Raw genomic sequence first — 15,778 nt, 5'->3', positions numbered from 1 at the left:
AATTCGAGATACAAGCGCCAAGGAGCTGTCTCCTGAAGCCGAACGCTAACTTCCGCGTTCGGCTTCAGGAGACAGCTGCGAAGCGGCGCGCGTGTTTTAAAAGGTTGCAGCCGGCCTGGGGGGCTCGGGGGGGTACTTGCAGCTTTCTTTCTTGCTCTTTTTCTTTCTCTCTTTTACCTTCCCTTCCTCTATTTCTTCTTTTCTTTCTCCTTCCCACCTTCTTCCCTCCCTCCCTCCCTTCACTCATTCCTCTCTTACTCTCCCCTTTCATAAGTTTCCTTGCTTCCTTCCTCTGTTCCTGTCCCTTCCCCCTTTCTTTCTTTCTTTCTTTCTTTCTTTTTGCTTTCTTTCTTGCTCTTTTTTTCTCTTTTACCTTCCCTTCCTCTATTTCTTCTTTTCTTTCTCCTTCCCACCTTCTTCCCTCCCTCCCTTCACTCATTCCTCTCTTACTCTCCCCTTTCATAAGTTTCCTTCCTTCCTCTGTTCCTGTCCCTTCCCTCTTTCCTTCCTTCCCACCCTCCGTCCATTCATTCACCCATTCCTCTCTTGATCGCTTAAAGCCGGTCCCTGGTGCAAAAAGGGTTGGGGACCTCTGTCCTACAGGATTGGGTGGCAGAGAAGTTGAACATATGTAAATTTAAAAGTTTAAGAAAGTTTACAAGTTAAGTGAAAGAAACTTCATTATTCATTTATATGTACATGTACATTTCTTCATTAAAAACATGTCTTTCTGCATAATTTAGACTAACTTTGTGAGTTTTTTGAGGGCTGGAACCAATTAAAATTATTTACATTAATTCCTATGGGGAAAAGTCGTTCGAGATAAGAGCTGCTCGACTTAAGAGCCCAGGTCCGGAACGAATTAAACTCGTATCTCGAGGTACCACTGTATTTCATGACCTTGTGCAATGTTGGCTCATTTTCATGCATGAATTTGAATTAATTGTTGCAACCCAAGGGTTGAGACTTAACCTATACAAATGTATGCATAGGTAAGTACACACACATATACTTAGTGGTGCCATGAGAATGTCAAAAACTTGCACAACTGTATCTATTATGATTCAATCAATGGTGGGTTTATTTGTTTGTTTGTTTGTATTTCTATGCCACCCTTCTCCGTAGACTCAGGGTGGCTTACAAAATTAATAGAATAGAATAGAATTCTTCATTGACCAATGTGATTGGACACACAAGGAAGTTGTCTTTGGTGCATATGCTCTCAGTATACATAAAATAAAAGATAAATTTGTCAAGAATCATGAGGTACAACACTTAACTGTTGCCATAGGGGTTAAATAAGCAACGAGGAAACAAAAAAGCGGGCACTTTGATTTTTCACACACTGACATCAACAATCTCGAAGCGCCTGAAACGTTTCTGGGATGGCGGGGGGGGGGGGAGAGAGAAGAGTAAAATCTTCTGCGCAGGCGCAGTAGGGAAAAGTGACTTCATAATTCCGCCACCTCAACGTCGGGTTCTTTCCTTCCGCTGCCCGGGTCCCGTTGCTTTGCCGGAGCAGGGGCTGAAGCGGAGGGAGGGCGGGGAGAGAGAGAGAAAAAAAGCAGAGGGCCCATGCGCGCATGCGTGGCGCCGCTGCCCTGCCAGGAACTGGCCTGGCTCCTGTTCCTGCTGCCGCTGGTGGCGCGGCGGGCTGAGGAGGTCTGTGGCGGGCCAGGCGGCGGCGGTGGTGGCTGAGGGATCCCGAGGGTGAAGCCGATGCCTTGCGGTGCCGAGCGCTGCTTGCTCGCGGCGGAGTCTCCCCCACCCGGCTGGGGATGCTGAGTAAAGGGACGCTGCAGCGCGTGCTGTCTGCCATCAATAGGAGGCGGAGGATGAAGCTGCTGATGGGGCTCGCTCTGGTCGCCTATGTCGTCTGTAAGTGGAGCGGCGGGAGACGAGCACTTCATTCATCCGGCTCCTTCGGGCAGGCCGGGAAATGGCCACTTTTTTTCCCTGGCCCCGTGGAAAGGCTGGGCAGGCTGCTTTCCTTGTTGCGCGCCTGTTTTGCCCAGGCGGCATCGAAGGGGTTGCATGCCAGCGCGGGGAAAACACAACAACAACGCAGGGAGACGGGCTGTAGCAATTCCGGGGTTGCCATAGGTTTTAGGGGGTGTCACCTGAGATTGCCAGGCTCCTACTTCAGGATGTGTGGATGTGTGATTATTTTTCTTTAAATGGGAAAAAAATCCTGTCTTGTGTGACCATCGTGCATTCTGCTCCCGGGTGCTTCCTTTGAAACTTTTCAGAAGTCCAAAACCAATTTTTTTTTCATCACCTTCTGATCTGTCACTCGCTTTAGGCCCTGACTGTCTGGCTGACCACAAGCGTCTCTTTGCTTTAGAATTCTTTATTTTATTTTATTTATTTATTTATTTGGTCCAATACAAAATGAATACATGTAGTAATATATATCAAGGAAAGGATAGAAGAGAAGATATGAAAATAAAATACGTCAATGAAGAAAAGAGGAAAAGATATATGAATGGAAGAAAAGAATATAAAATATATAGGAGAGTCAATTGGACAGGGGACGGAAGGCACAGTACTGCACTTATGCACGTCCCTTACTGACCTCTTAGGAATTTGGAGAGGTCAACCGTGGATAGTCTAAGGCAGTGTTTCCCAACCTTGGCCACTTGAAGATATTTGGACTTCAACTCCCAGAATTCCCCAGCCAGCGAATGCTGGCTGGGGAATTCTGGGATTTGAAGTCCAGATATCTTCAAGTGGCCAAGGTTGGGAAACACTGGTCTAAGGGGAAAATGTTGGGGGTTAGGGATTGACACCATGGAGTCCGGTAATGAGTTCCACGCTTCGACAACTGGATTGCTAAAGTCATTTTTTACAGTCAAGTTTGGAGCAGTTAATATTAAGATTGAATCTATTGTGTGCTCTTGTGTTATTGGGGTTGAAGCTGAAATAGTCGTTGTTTAAGGCGTTGTAGTTCTAAGCTTTCTAGACCCAGGGTTGTAAGTCTAGTTTCGTAGTTTCGTAACTGTATTTTTTGAATATCTTTCTCTAATGGTAAGTTGAAGATAAGTAATATCTTGGGGACAATTAAGTGTCAGTAATTATGTTGGCCCTCTGGATGCAGTATTGGAAAAAAAAATGTTCCTGCACAGATAATTTCAGTATGCAATTCCAGTTATCTCTGTCCTTATATTTGTCTTGATACATCCACAAATGATAGAAATTTCAATAGTTTGCAGATTGGCAAACTTGGGCCAGTTTGCCGCTCATATAACAATATAAACATGGTATTCCTTTTATTGTAAAGTCCTAATCCAAAAATTCTTGCCTTTGTTTTGGAGACATGGCTGTCAATTTAACTAGATGCTCTTTAAAATATCTTCCAGTCCTTAGGTGATGTAATTCTGTGACTAATAATTTTGTAACTTGTTGCTTGTATCCTAAGATTTTTATTAATATTGATTGTTTCTTCATTGCTTATTTGACCCCTATGACAATCGTTAAGCGTTGTACCACATGATTCTTGACAAATGTATCTTTTTCTTTTATGTATGCTGAGAGCATATGCACCAAGACAAATTCCTTGTGTGTCCAATCACACTTGGTCAATGAAGAATTCTATTCTATTCTATTCCTAATAATTTTGTAAGCCACCCTGAGTCTACGGAGAAGGGTGGCATAGAAATACAAACAAACAAACAAACTGGGAGGAAAAAGGTGACGGGTGAGGAACTAACTTTTGCACATACTCAGCCAATCCAAAATAGAGCTTGCACGCCTTTGAAGACAGAACGCAGCAAATATAAATAGGAATCGTGTTTGATGATTTTGGTTTTCCTATGTTTTGGGCTCCGATTCCAATTGGAGATTACAAAGCTTTTAATGTCAAGATATCTACAGAGGATATCAAGGGTTAATTAACAGGAGGACAGAAGGAAAAGGGGGGGATCGAAACATTTAAAATAAGGTTCAGGAGGGAAGTGTTTTTAATAGGAAAGTGAACACAAGAACAAGGGGACACAATCTGAAGTTAGTTGGGGGAAAGATCAAAAGCAACGTGAGAAAATATTATTTTACTGAAAGAGTAGTAGATCCTTGGAACAAACTTCCAGCAGACATGGTTGGTAAATCCACAGTAACTGAATTTAAACATGCCTGGGATAAACATATATCCATCCTAAGATAAAATACACAAAATAGTATAAGGGCAGACTACATGGACCATGAGGTCTTTTTCTGCCGTCAGTCTTCTATGTTTCTATGATATGGTATCTGACTTGCTGGTCACCAGAAGAGCAGTTGAGTGAAACTATGGAATTCTTAGTTGTGCTCCAGGTTTTCAAGGTAACTTCCCCAAGGTTTGAATTTGATGCGTTTAAAGAATCTGCTGTCCCGGTGACTGCAAACCTTTTGAGCTTGACCTCTCAAAAATTTGGAAAATGCCTCCTAACTTGACTGCTGGCATGTCACACCTTCACCAGACCAAAGAGAAACATTTTATCTGCCCTGCAGCCAGGCCATTGTAAATGAGTCCTCGGAGAGGGGCGGCATATAAATCCAATCAATCAATCAATCAATCAATCAGTAAGCAAACAAACAAACAAACAGGAAGTGACAGCACTGCCTCCACTTCAGCCCTCGTGCCACCACTGCTACCAAAAAGGCCATCTCTCAGCACCATATGCTAGTAACTTTTGGGCAGTGTATTCATTCTCTTTCCATCGACAGTCCCCTCGGCCCACCTGAGGCTGCTTACAGGTTGCACAAGGCCTTGGTGCTTGAAGTGGTTTTGGAGAATGCCTTTCCACGGTCTCAAGCTCCCCCAAACCACATGATGGCAAGACCCATTCTCACATGATTTTCAGACCCCCTGGGTGCCATGCAAGAGCACAGTCCTCTTACATGATTTCTGGAGGATCCAGAAGCTATGTGAGGAACACCCCATTCTCTCTCTTTTTTAAAAAAAAAAAGTTTTTGGTCTTTTAACATCTCATGTCATGAACATTTGCTTTAATACATCCATATATATTCTTAATATTTTTGTTTTAAAAATAATTACAAATCCATTATCATTTCATTTCCAATACATCTCTCACATTTCTTTTTTTTCTTGACATCCGTCTTTAATCTCCATATTTTAATTCCAGCAATCAGAGATGTGACCATTTCCCAATTTATATACAGTGATCCCTCGATTTGCGCGTTCTCGATTAGCGCGAAACGCTGCAACGCGGTTTTTCAAAAAATATTAATTAAAAAATAAGTCCGCGTTTTTTTCCCCACACCACGGTTTTTCCCGCCCGATGACGTCATACTGATTGCTGATTGGCCAAAATCAGCAAAAGGAGGGAGGATTGCCATTGCCGCCAGCGCTGCCCCAAGAAAGCCGGTGAGAGGAAGGAAGGAGGGAAGGAGGGAGGGAGAGAAGGGAAGGAGGGAAGGAGGGAGGGTTGCCATTGCCATTGCCACCAGCGCTGCCCTGTGGGTAGCGGCGAGGAGACCGGAAAAATCACCATTGCATTGCCAGCCTCCGAACTTGCGTCGCTCCACCTTCTGCGCATGTGCGGCCATGGAACAAAGGGCGCGCATGCGCAGATGGTGTTTTTACTTCCGCATCCAGTATAACGCGGAAATCGGTTAGCGCGGGAGGTCTTGGAACGTAACCCCCGCGCTAACCGAGGGATCACTGTACTGTATTTCTAATGTTGGTATATTTTACTTCACTTATTTCCTAAACATTAATTTAATTTCTTTATCCTCTTGTCCACATCATTACTTTTTACATACAAAATATATTTCAAAATTACAGTACATGTTTCAATCTTCATCTTTTCTTATGTTATTTTATAATTTCATTTGTACACGTTATTCATACATATATTTTATCCTTATTACAATAAACTATTTATAGTTATATAATACCAGTAAATTAATTAATCATACACATTAACACTAATTTTATCTCATATATCCCAACACATATAATTTCCTTTCTACATATTTCTTCTATAATCATTACTTTCTTTTTTTCCCATATTTTAAAATTACACATTTTCAATCTTCATATTTTCTGTTGTCAGACTTATGTTCAAAAATATATTGCATATTTCAATCTTTCTATTTTCTTATATTTTTCAATCTTCATCTTGTGTTATTTTATAACTTCATTTCTACATTTCTTCGATCTTCAAAATTATATTCAAAAATGTTACCTTTTTTCTCATACAAAACCTTTAAAACCCAATCTTCATATTTTCTACATTTAAACATATTACTGTACTAATTAAACATACACATTTTTATTTTTATTTGATCCCTTCTCTTTTACCCTGCTCCAAAGATTTAATCTTCTTTTCATTTTCTTTTTTGGTTGCCTCCCCTGTATTTCTTTTACCCCTCTCACTTCTATCTTTAACTTCCTTTATTTGCTATCATCTCTATCCTTCTCTCTTCTTTTTTACCTTTTTTATTGTCTAATATTGCTTTCCTTTTTCTAGATCTTTTCTTCCTTTCTTTCTCTCTCTCTCTCTCTTTCTTTCTTTTTCCCCTTCTAGCTTTCTTTCCCTTGCTTATCTTTCCCTTTCCAGAGATTTTCCCCTTCTGCTTTTCTACCTTTTCTCCGTCTGTGTTTCTGTCATCCCTTTGTTGTATTTTTTTTCTTGTATTTCTTATATTTCTTGGTTCCTCTGTTTCTTTCACTCTTCCAAAGTTCGCCACATTTTCCTCATTTGTCTGAATGGCATTTGTTATTTTTTTCATCATATTTCCCAGTTTTAGTTCTATACTATACATAACTTGAAGTATTTCTTTCATTCCCACGTGCTGCTTATTTACAATAAATAAATCTTAATATCCTGGGGTGTGCTTTCCACATCTTTATTTCCAGTTGGTGTCATTTTAACAACAAAGTTTAATCCACGATAATTGTCCAACGAAGGGAAAAGTTCCTCTCAATTCCCCCCAAAATGGCATTCCTGCTTCAATTCAGAAATTCCTCTTCATTATTCTGTGCCCTATTTCATTGTTTTAAGTTTATAAATCTAATATATGTAGTAGTTAATTTATAATAAGGCAGAGACAGCTTCCAGATCAAATATGGGTTTTTTTTTTCTTTTAAAATGAGGCATCATTTCAAAATCACATCTTTTAAATCTTCCAAGAAAAACATTTTTCCCCTCCTATTTTCCAAATATTTTATTCTCTATTTTGGCATGTTTCACCTGCTGCTATTCTTTAGCTTCCTTATTTCTCCCCCTTTTATATCAGATTGCAAATGACTCACTTTTCCTCCTGCTCAATCTTGTTAAATTCTGGCTCTCTTTGTGGCAGCCATGTTTGCTGCCGCAGCTCTGCACATTGGCTAGAGCAGTGATGGCGACCATAGGTGGCACACGGAGCCATATCTGCTGGCACACAAGCCGTTGCCCTAGCTCAGCTCCAACGTGCATGTGTGTGCAGGCCAGCAGATTTTTGGCTCGCACAGAGGCTCTGGGAGGGCATTTATGGTGGTGGTGAGGATTTTATGCTCCTCCAGCTTCCGGGAAGTGTTTGGAGCCTGGGGAGGGTGAAACACAAGCCTGCTGGACCCAATAGAAATTGGGAAACAGGCTATTTCCAGCCTCCAGAGGGCCTCCGGGGGCAGGGGAAGCTATTTTTGCCCTCTCCAGGTATTGAATTATGGGTTGGGCACTCGCGCATGTACAATAGCGCACACTCACACTCTTTCGGCACCCAAGGAAAAAAAGGTTCGCCATCACTGGGCTCAGAGATTGGAAATACGGCTCCCTTCTACCCTCTTGGCAGTCCCCCTTTGCTTCTCCCCCCTCTATGGGGGGGTGGTTGGCTTAGGTCTGAATTCAGACCCTCAGGCGTGGGATGTTCGGAGACAGCCGTGGAAGTTGCGGTTGGTCCCGGCTTCCGATCTTGCCGAAGGAGAAATCGGAAGTCCCAGGAACACCCCATTCTCAAACAGTATCTGCAACTTCTGAAAATTGCATGAAAATAAGGTCTGCTTTTTAGAATAGTTGTCAGGTGTTGGTGAAAACTGGTATGAACCCCGAAACATCATGGTGTGTCACTTTTAACACACCTATAACATGGGTGTCATAGGTTCACTGTCCTGCTATGCTCTTGTGCATTCCAGAGGTGCAGTTTCGGAGCATGCAAACTCTAGCCATGTTCTACTTACATTGTGACTTTTCACACAAACATAAGGAGAGAACCTACAGTGTAATATTAAGATAGATGTTTCATCACTTTGAAGATGCTACGAGTTGCTTGAAACACCCTTAACTCTGCACTGTATTATCACCTAAATCACAACTTATTCAGATCTGTATCAATCTTCAGTCTGGTTCTGTCTATAGATATTTTTGGAATTAATTTATAATTCCTGTGTTGTGTCTTACAAAAGGAGTCCATATGAGTTCTTATCTCATATTTACAAAGACAAGTTTCTGAGTTGTAATAAGTATCCTAAAGAAGGGCAACAGTTGATGGAAGGCCAGCATTTCAGCCTAAATTGCCAAGAACATTTTTGTTGGGTTGGGAAGCATTGGGCAATCACAATACTTAGCTACCTAATTAAAGGTTCATGTAACTGTATTTTTAAACCTTTTTTTTCTGCCCAAAAGTTTAAGACCAGGTTGGATAATGTCATCTGAATCAACATGACAAATATTTGAATGTTAATATTATGATGTGGTTCTTGATAAGAAACAAAATTGATAGACTTGTTTATATACTGGACACTTTTTTATATGAGATGTGTCAGTGGAATATTCTGTTTTGTAAGAAAGAAGCTTAGAACAGCCTTTTCGATTTGATATTCTCTATTTGTGTCCTTACGACAAGATTTACTGGTTCTGCTGACCAAGAATTATAATCTAGCCCGGAGGGCATCAGTTAAAGAAAGTTGACTTTTAGGAAAGTTTTTTTTTTGCTTACCAAAGTTTTTTTTGCAGTATTGTGGTTTTATTGTGTGTTATCTCTGGTATTAGGTTTAAGGCTTAAGGCTTACTGGTGTCTAATTTGTTTTATTGTACCAGAATCCTCTGTTGATCACATGCTTTTGATATAGGGTGTTTTTCCCCCTTCCATTCAATTGTGTCCAATTCTCAGAGACTACCTGGACAAGCTCTCTCCAGTTTTCTTAGCAAAGTTTTTTGCTTCCTTCCCAAGGCTGAGGGAAGATAACCAGCCCAAATCTAAAATTCCCAGTTTCCTAGTTTCTAGTGTGATACTTTAACCACTACACCAAATTAGCTATGAATGAGGACAATGAATAAATTTTCCATAGTTGATTCTGCTTTCCATTGATTTTAAGAATTTTCTAACAATGTGTAAGGCCTATATTATGTACAGGTAAAACTTGAAAAATTAGAATATTGTGCAAAAGTTCGTTCATTTCAGTAATGCAACTTAAAAGGTGAAACATAATATGTGACAGAGACTCATTACATGCAAGGCAAGATAGTTCAAGGCAGCCATGATTTGTGATGATTATGGGGTACAGTTCATTAAAACCCCAAATCCACCATCTCAATGAAGTTTTGCACGATATTCTAATTTTTCATGTTTCACCTGTACAGCACCTATGATGTTTTGCATGTTTAAGGAAACTAGTGATGCCTGCTAAATATTTGTGCTGCCTTTTGCAGGAGATTAAGGTGTCCAGTAGCCATTTATTTGTGATGCAAATGGATCTCTCTCAAATTATCCCCTTAGGTAGTTTGTCTTTGAAATAACATATTGTTGCATAGTTGTCAAAAAGTGTCACACAAATGCAGAGGTTTCAACTTGGAAAAGGGCTATTTTTTTTAAAAATGTCTTAGTCATACCTTTTCATATTACAGTACTTAATTACGGTACTTGCAATTTGTTTTCTACTTGCCTCCTTTTTATATGAAAACTAACTGCATTTATTTATTTTATAAGACTTTTATCCTGTTTTATTATCTTATAAGTAATTTGAGGTGGTGAACATGCCAGACACTCTTTCCTCCTCCTATTTTCCACACAACAACAACAACAACCCTGTGGGGTGGGTTGAGCTGACAGAGAGGGACTGGCCCAAGGTCACCCAACCAGCTTTCAGGCCCGAGATAGGATAAGAACCCACAGTCTCCTGGTTTCTAAACAAGCACCTTAACACTTTAGCAATATTTTAAAATAAAAATAATGTACATTTTAAAGCCATTGCATTTTAAAATTGTTTACTTTTATCCATTGAAATTGCAGTAAGTTGTAACTTTTGGGAAATATATTTTGATTAAAAAATTAGCATAGTTCATGTACTAAGAGTTTATAATACAGTTGAAATGGACATTATTTCTCTACTGAACAGTACCAATAGCTGGGTTTAGCTTCTCTCAGGGTCTACCATTTCCATCTAACTGGTGTATAGTAGGATATCTATAATCTTTAATACATCTATAATATGTGTTAGTAAAGTTCAGTATTTTTTACTTCTTTTATATACTGTGAAGTTATGTCATTGTTCTATTTTATATATAAATTAAAATGTTAATTACATTTTAATTTATATATAATTTATATATAAAATGCAATGTTAATTACATTTTAATTTATATATAATTTATATATAAAATGTAATGTTAATTACATTTTAATTTATATAAAAAATAGAACAGTGGCATTAGAAGTAGGTGGCATTAGAAGTAGGTGACCATGAGAACAAATAATATTTATTCATTCATTCATTCATTTATTAAATTTGTATGCCGCCCCTCTCCAAGGACTCGGAGTGGCCCACAACAGCAATAATAATACAATATAATACAAGTCCAATATTAAAAAACTAAATTAAAAAAACCCATTACAGTGATCCCTCGATTATCGCGAGGGTTCCGTTCCAAGACCCCTCGCGATAATCGATTTTTCGCGATGTAGCGGTGCGGAAGTAAAAACTGCGCGCATGCGCAGATGGTGTTTTTACTTCTGCTCGCCGCCCGCCGCTTCCCCGGCCGCCTGGCGCTGCGATCTTCCGATCGCAGTGCCAGGCGGCCAGGGAAGCGGCCAGGGAAGCCAAGGGAAGATCGGAAGATCGCAGCACCAGGCGGCCAGGGAAGCAGCCAGGGAAGCCAAGGGAAGATCGCCAAGGAAAACGTCCAGCCCAGCCCCCCCGGAGGCGTTTTCCTGGAAGGAGTGCCATCCACCACCGAGCTTTTCGTAATCTGTTTCAATTTTCTTCACTCCCCCCCCTCAACATTCCCCGCCTTGCCTCGCTTGACTGTTCGGAGGACATGACATTCACCGCCTCCCGTGCCTCCTTCAACTTTGTGATTGGACGCGCCTCCTGCCGCTCTGCCCAATCGCAAAGCCGAAGGATGCACGGGAGGCGGTGAATGTCATGTCCTCCGGCCAGTCAAGCGAAGCAAGGCGGGGAATGTTGTGGGGGGAGTGAAGAAAATTGAAACAGATTACGAAAAGCTCGGTGGTGGTGATTGCACTCCTTCCAGGAAAACGCCTCCGCGGGGGCTGGGCTGGGCGTTTTCCTGGAAGGAGTGCCATCCACCACTGCGCTGCCAAGCAGATCAGCTGCGAGGAGCCGAAGAAACCTTCCTTGGGTCTTCCCCGCCGCCCACGCAAAGGGGAAACCCGGATCTTCGGCTCCTCGCAGCTGCCCGCCCGCCGCTCGCGATATAGCGTTTCGCGAAGATCGAGATCGCGAAACTCGAGGGATCACTGTACTACTAAAAAGCAATCAATTCTACACAATCACACCACTCTCAAATGCTAAAGTCAGAAGGGTGGGGGAGAGAATTAATCCCCCCATGCCTGGTGGCATAAATGGGTCTTCAACATCTTGAGGAAGGTAAGGAGGGTGGGGGACAATTCAAATCTCTGGGGGGAGTTGATGCCAGAGGGCCGGGCTGCCACAAAGAAGGCTCTTCCCCTAGGTCCCGCCAGACAACATTGTTTGTCAACGGGACCCAGAGAAGGCCAACTCTGTGGGACCTAATTAACCAGGGACTTGCCTCCAGAGTTGTGGATGCTCCATCACTGGAAATTTTTAAGATGAGATTGGATAGGCATTTATCCTTGGTGATATAACTTTTTTCTGCCTGAGCAGGAACTTGGACTAGAAGACCTCCAAGGTCACTTCCAGAAGTACAATATTGATTTGAATGGTCTGTTGAACTTAGGTGGTATTTGTGTATGTGCTGATTCTATTGTTGCAATGTAGTTCATTGTCTTTAAAATTTCTCTAAGCCTTCACAAAGGCACTCTGAAAGCCTCACAATCAGGACTAAAAATCTTATGTAGTGTGGTTAGGAAACCAACAAGGAAGTATTTCTTGTAGTTTCTTATGCTGATGGCTTTGGTGATTGGTTGCTTAGATAACAACTGCTTTAGAATTGTGCTCAAGGGGATTTGACAAAACAAAAAGATTAATTCATTGTGCTTTCTGATATTCATTGTTGCACTAAATTTTGTCCTTTTGTATGTGGAGACCACAGAATGCATTTGAAAATGCAAAAGGCTTCCTGCTAGTTGGCCTGCAAACTTGGGGCATGTGTGCACTCTTCACATTCCTGTTGTGCTGCTAAAGGATATTTTCCCCTGTTGGTTTGACCTGTCGGCTGTCACATATCATTCCATTAGCATTTCAGGTGTAAGAAAAATATTTGCTTTGCTGAACGAGGTTGCACGATGCATGACTGAAGATTTCTGTGTGCTATTTAAGATGTAATAACAGTACAAGTTTTAATTAGGATGTACGAGGCAAGGAGGGATTTTTAGTTTTCCACAATAAAACTTATGCCCTGATCATCAGTTCATTCTTTCTTTTTAGAGTAGAGTAGAGTAGAGTAGAATAGAATAGAATAGAATTCTTTATTGGCCAAGTGTAATTGGGCACACAACGAATTTGTCTGATGCATATGCTCTCAGTGTACAAAAAAGAAAAATATTTGTTAAGAATCATGACAATGATTGTCATAGGGTACAAATAAGCAATCAGGAAACAATATTAATATAAATCATAAGTATACAAGCAACAAGTTGCAGTCATAAGCGGGAGGAGATAGTGATAGGAATTATGAAAAGACTAATTGTAATAATAATGCAGCCTTAGTGAATAGTTTGCCAGTGGTGAGGGAATTATTTGTTTAGCAGAGTGATGGCATTCGGGAGAAAACTGATCTTATGTCTAGTTGTCTTGGTGCACAGTGCTCTATATTTCTTCACTATTGTTCTTAATCTGCTAGATCTAAGCTACACTCTGCCCTGCTCTACCCTACCTTACCCAGCCAATGCCAGGCTGACAAGAAGAATAAAGTTGGGGACTGAGGGAGGGAAATATGAAGATAAGCCTGTAAGTATTGGGGTAGACAGAGCCAGTGCATGTCCCTGATTGTTTGCAAGGCTAGGTTTTGGTGTGAAGGAGATTTACTTTCAAAACATTGTATGAACAAGCCACATTTGTGAGCTGACTGGAATCTTATTTTCTGCCAGGATGTCTTCCTGTCCTGGAGGAGGTAATTGATTGGAAATGGGTATGTGACAGATTAAGATCTCTATGTCCTTTAAAAAAAGCAAATGCAAACCCTAGTAATTTCTCTTTTTATGTTTCTTTAGTTTTCCTCAGACAAGGAAAGATAGATTTTTTTAAAAAAGTTGAAATTAAGAAAGCCTGTATAGGAGGTCAATGAAGCCATAACGGGATTATTCCTTTATTCCTGCCAATCTTTCTGCAAGCTGGATTGCTCATAGCACTCAGCATGAATTGCATCTTTATTATTATTATTATTATTTATTAGATTTGTATGCCGCCCCTCTCTGAAGACTCGGGGCGGCTAACAACAATATAAAAAGACAATGTAAAGAAATCTAATATTAAAAACAATCTAAAAAACCACTCATACATACAAGCATACCATGTATAAATTCTATAAGCCTAGGGGGAAGAGAAATTTCAATTCCCCCATGCCTGATGACAGTGGTGGGTTTTAAGGAGCTTGCGAAAGGCAAGGAAGGTGGGGGCAACTCTGATATCTGGGGGGAGCTGGTTCCAGAGGGTCGGGGCCGCCACAGAGAAGGCTCTTCTCCTGGGTCCCGCCAAATGACATTGCTTAGTCGATGGGACCCGGAGAAGGCCAACTCTGTGGGATCTAACCGGTCCCTGGGATTCGTGCGGCAGAATGCGGTCCCGGAGATATTCTGGTCCGATGCCATGAAGGGCTTTATAGGTCATAACCAACACTTTGAATTTTGACCGGAAATTGATCGGCAACCAATGCAGACTGCGGAGTGTTGGTGTAACATGGGCATACCATGAATTGCTGTCCTGCAGAAGTGGGTTCCTACTGGTTCTAACCGGTTTTATAGAACCATTAGTAAACTGTTGATGATGTCACACAGCCAGTTCTGTTGGTAGCGCTCTGTAAGAACATAAGACGAGCCATTCTGAATCAGGCCAAAGCCCATCAAGTCCAGCAAGCTGTGTCACACAGTGGCCCACCAATTGTCCATGGAGATCTTGAGTAGAAAGAGAAGGCAAAACCCTCCCTTTTCCTTGACCCCCAACAAATGGTACTCAAGGAAATCCTGCCTGCCTCAATCAACATAGAGGCGGCACATGGACATCCGCTTCAATAACCACAGATACACTTGGCATCCATGAATCTGTCTAATCCTGCCTTGAAGCTATTCAGGCTGACAGCTGTCACAATCTCTTCTGGAGGTGAATTCCATAAACCAATGACCCTCTTGGGGAAGAAATATTTCCCTTTATTTGTCCTCACTTTCTTACCTATGAGCTTTGTTCTGCTGGCGTGTTTCAACCGCCCGTAATTACAGGGTAATTAGTCCAGGAAGACACACCCCACACGATAAAAGGAAAACCCAAAAGTTTTTATAAACAGAAAAACAGAAACAGCTCCCTTTTTAAATGTCAAAGGGATTTTCTGGTACGCACAAGGCACAGGTTAAATGCAATCCAATTGCTCACCCAATAACTGGGAACAGCACAAAAGCCATGATCTTGACGAAACAATGAATCCGATAAACTGCCATGAGGCTAAAACACCAGGCTGCACTTTTATTTGTAGCACTAATTACAGTAGCCCCACCCAACCACAGGTGGCCTCATTTTCTCTTGTAATAATCCTTCAGTTGTTGTCTCATATGCATCACTCTGCGCATGCGTGGATGTGTCATTAATTCTTGTTCAGAATCCAGGAATGATACAGATGATTGATCTCCTCCTGGGCTGTCTGCCAAACTTCCCTCTTCCTTGATCAGAGGAGGCTTCGTCAGCAGATTCCATCAGGAGCAAAACAGGCCTGCAGCATGTGGATGTTTCCCCCACATCCACCTGCACATTCCTTGGGGCAGGAGCTAGGCCAGAGCTAACCACAACAAGCTTTAGGGAGTGCCCCCTTGTCCTAATATTGTGTAATAAAGAAAATAATTTTTCTCTGTCCACCTTTTCTATCCCATGCATGATTTTATACACTTCAATCAAGTCACCCCTTAAACGCTGAAGAGACTAAGGCATTGCAACCTGGTTTCATAAGGGAGGTGCTCCACTTCCTTGATCATACTTGTTGCCCTTTTATGCACCTTTTCCAGTTCCATTATATCCTTCTTGAGGTGCGGTGACCAGAACTGTACACAGTCTGTGCGCACTGCCATCTTGGATTTTCCTTCTGCGCATGTGCAGAAGCTACTTTTTGATTGCCTGACACACACATCTGGCATAACCCTGAACAAACTGGCAGCAAAAGGATTCACAACTCACCCCTGCTGTCCTGTCTGTTTCTATTCCAGGGATGAAGAA

General features: G+C 41.5%; 1 protein-coding gene across 2 annotated transcripts in view; it reads left to right on the top strand.

Annotated features, from left to right (window-relative positions):
* Window positions 1-1,437: 1,437 nt before the first annotated feature.
* UXS1 (UDP-glucuronate decarboxylase 1) overlaps window positions 1,438-15,778 on the top strand; it is an 82,105-nt gene continuing 67,764 nt past the window's right edge. Inside the window, exon 1 of one of the 2 annotated variants that reach the window (XM_070751078.1) lies at window positions 1,438-1,878. In XM_070751078.1, coding sequence (XP_070607179.1) covers window positions 1,779-1,878 — 100 coding nt within the window. In that variant the 5' untranslated portion in view covers window positions 1,438-1,778. The remainder of the gene's footprint in view (window positions 1,879-15,778) is intronic. The other variant, XM_070751077.1, reaches the window with a different exon arrangement.

The sequence above is a fragment of the Erythrolamprus reginae genome, chromosome 4 (assembly GCF_031021105.1).
Source record: "Erythrolamprus reginae isolate rEryReg1 chromosome 4, rEryReg1.hap1, whole genome shotgun sequence".
In the NCBI taxonomy this organism is placed as follows: domain Eukaryota; kingdom Metazoa; phylum Chordata; class Lepidosauria; order Squamata; family Dipsadidae; genus Erythrolamprus; species Erythrolamprus reginae.
The sequence above is the reverse complement of the archived record's forward strand: the minus strand, read 5'-3'. Positions and strand labels throughout refer to the sequence as shown.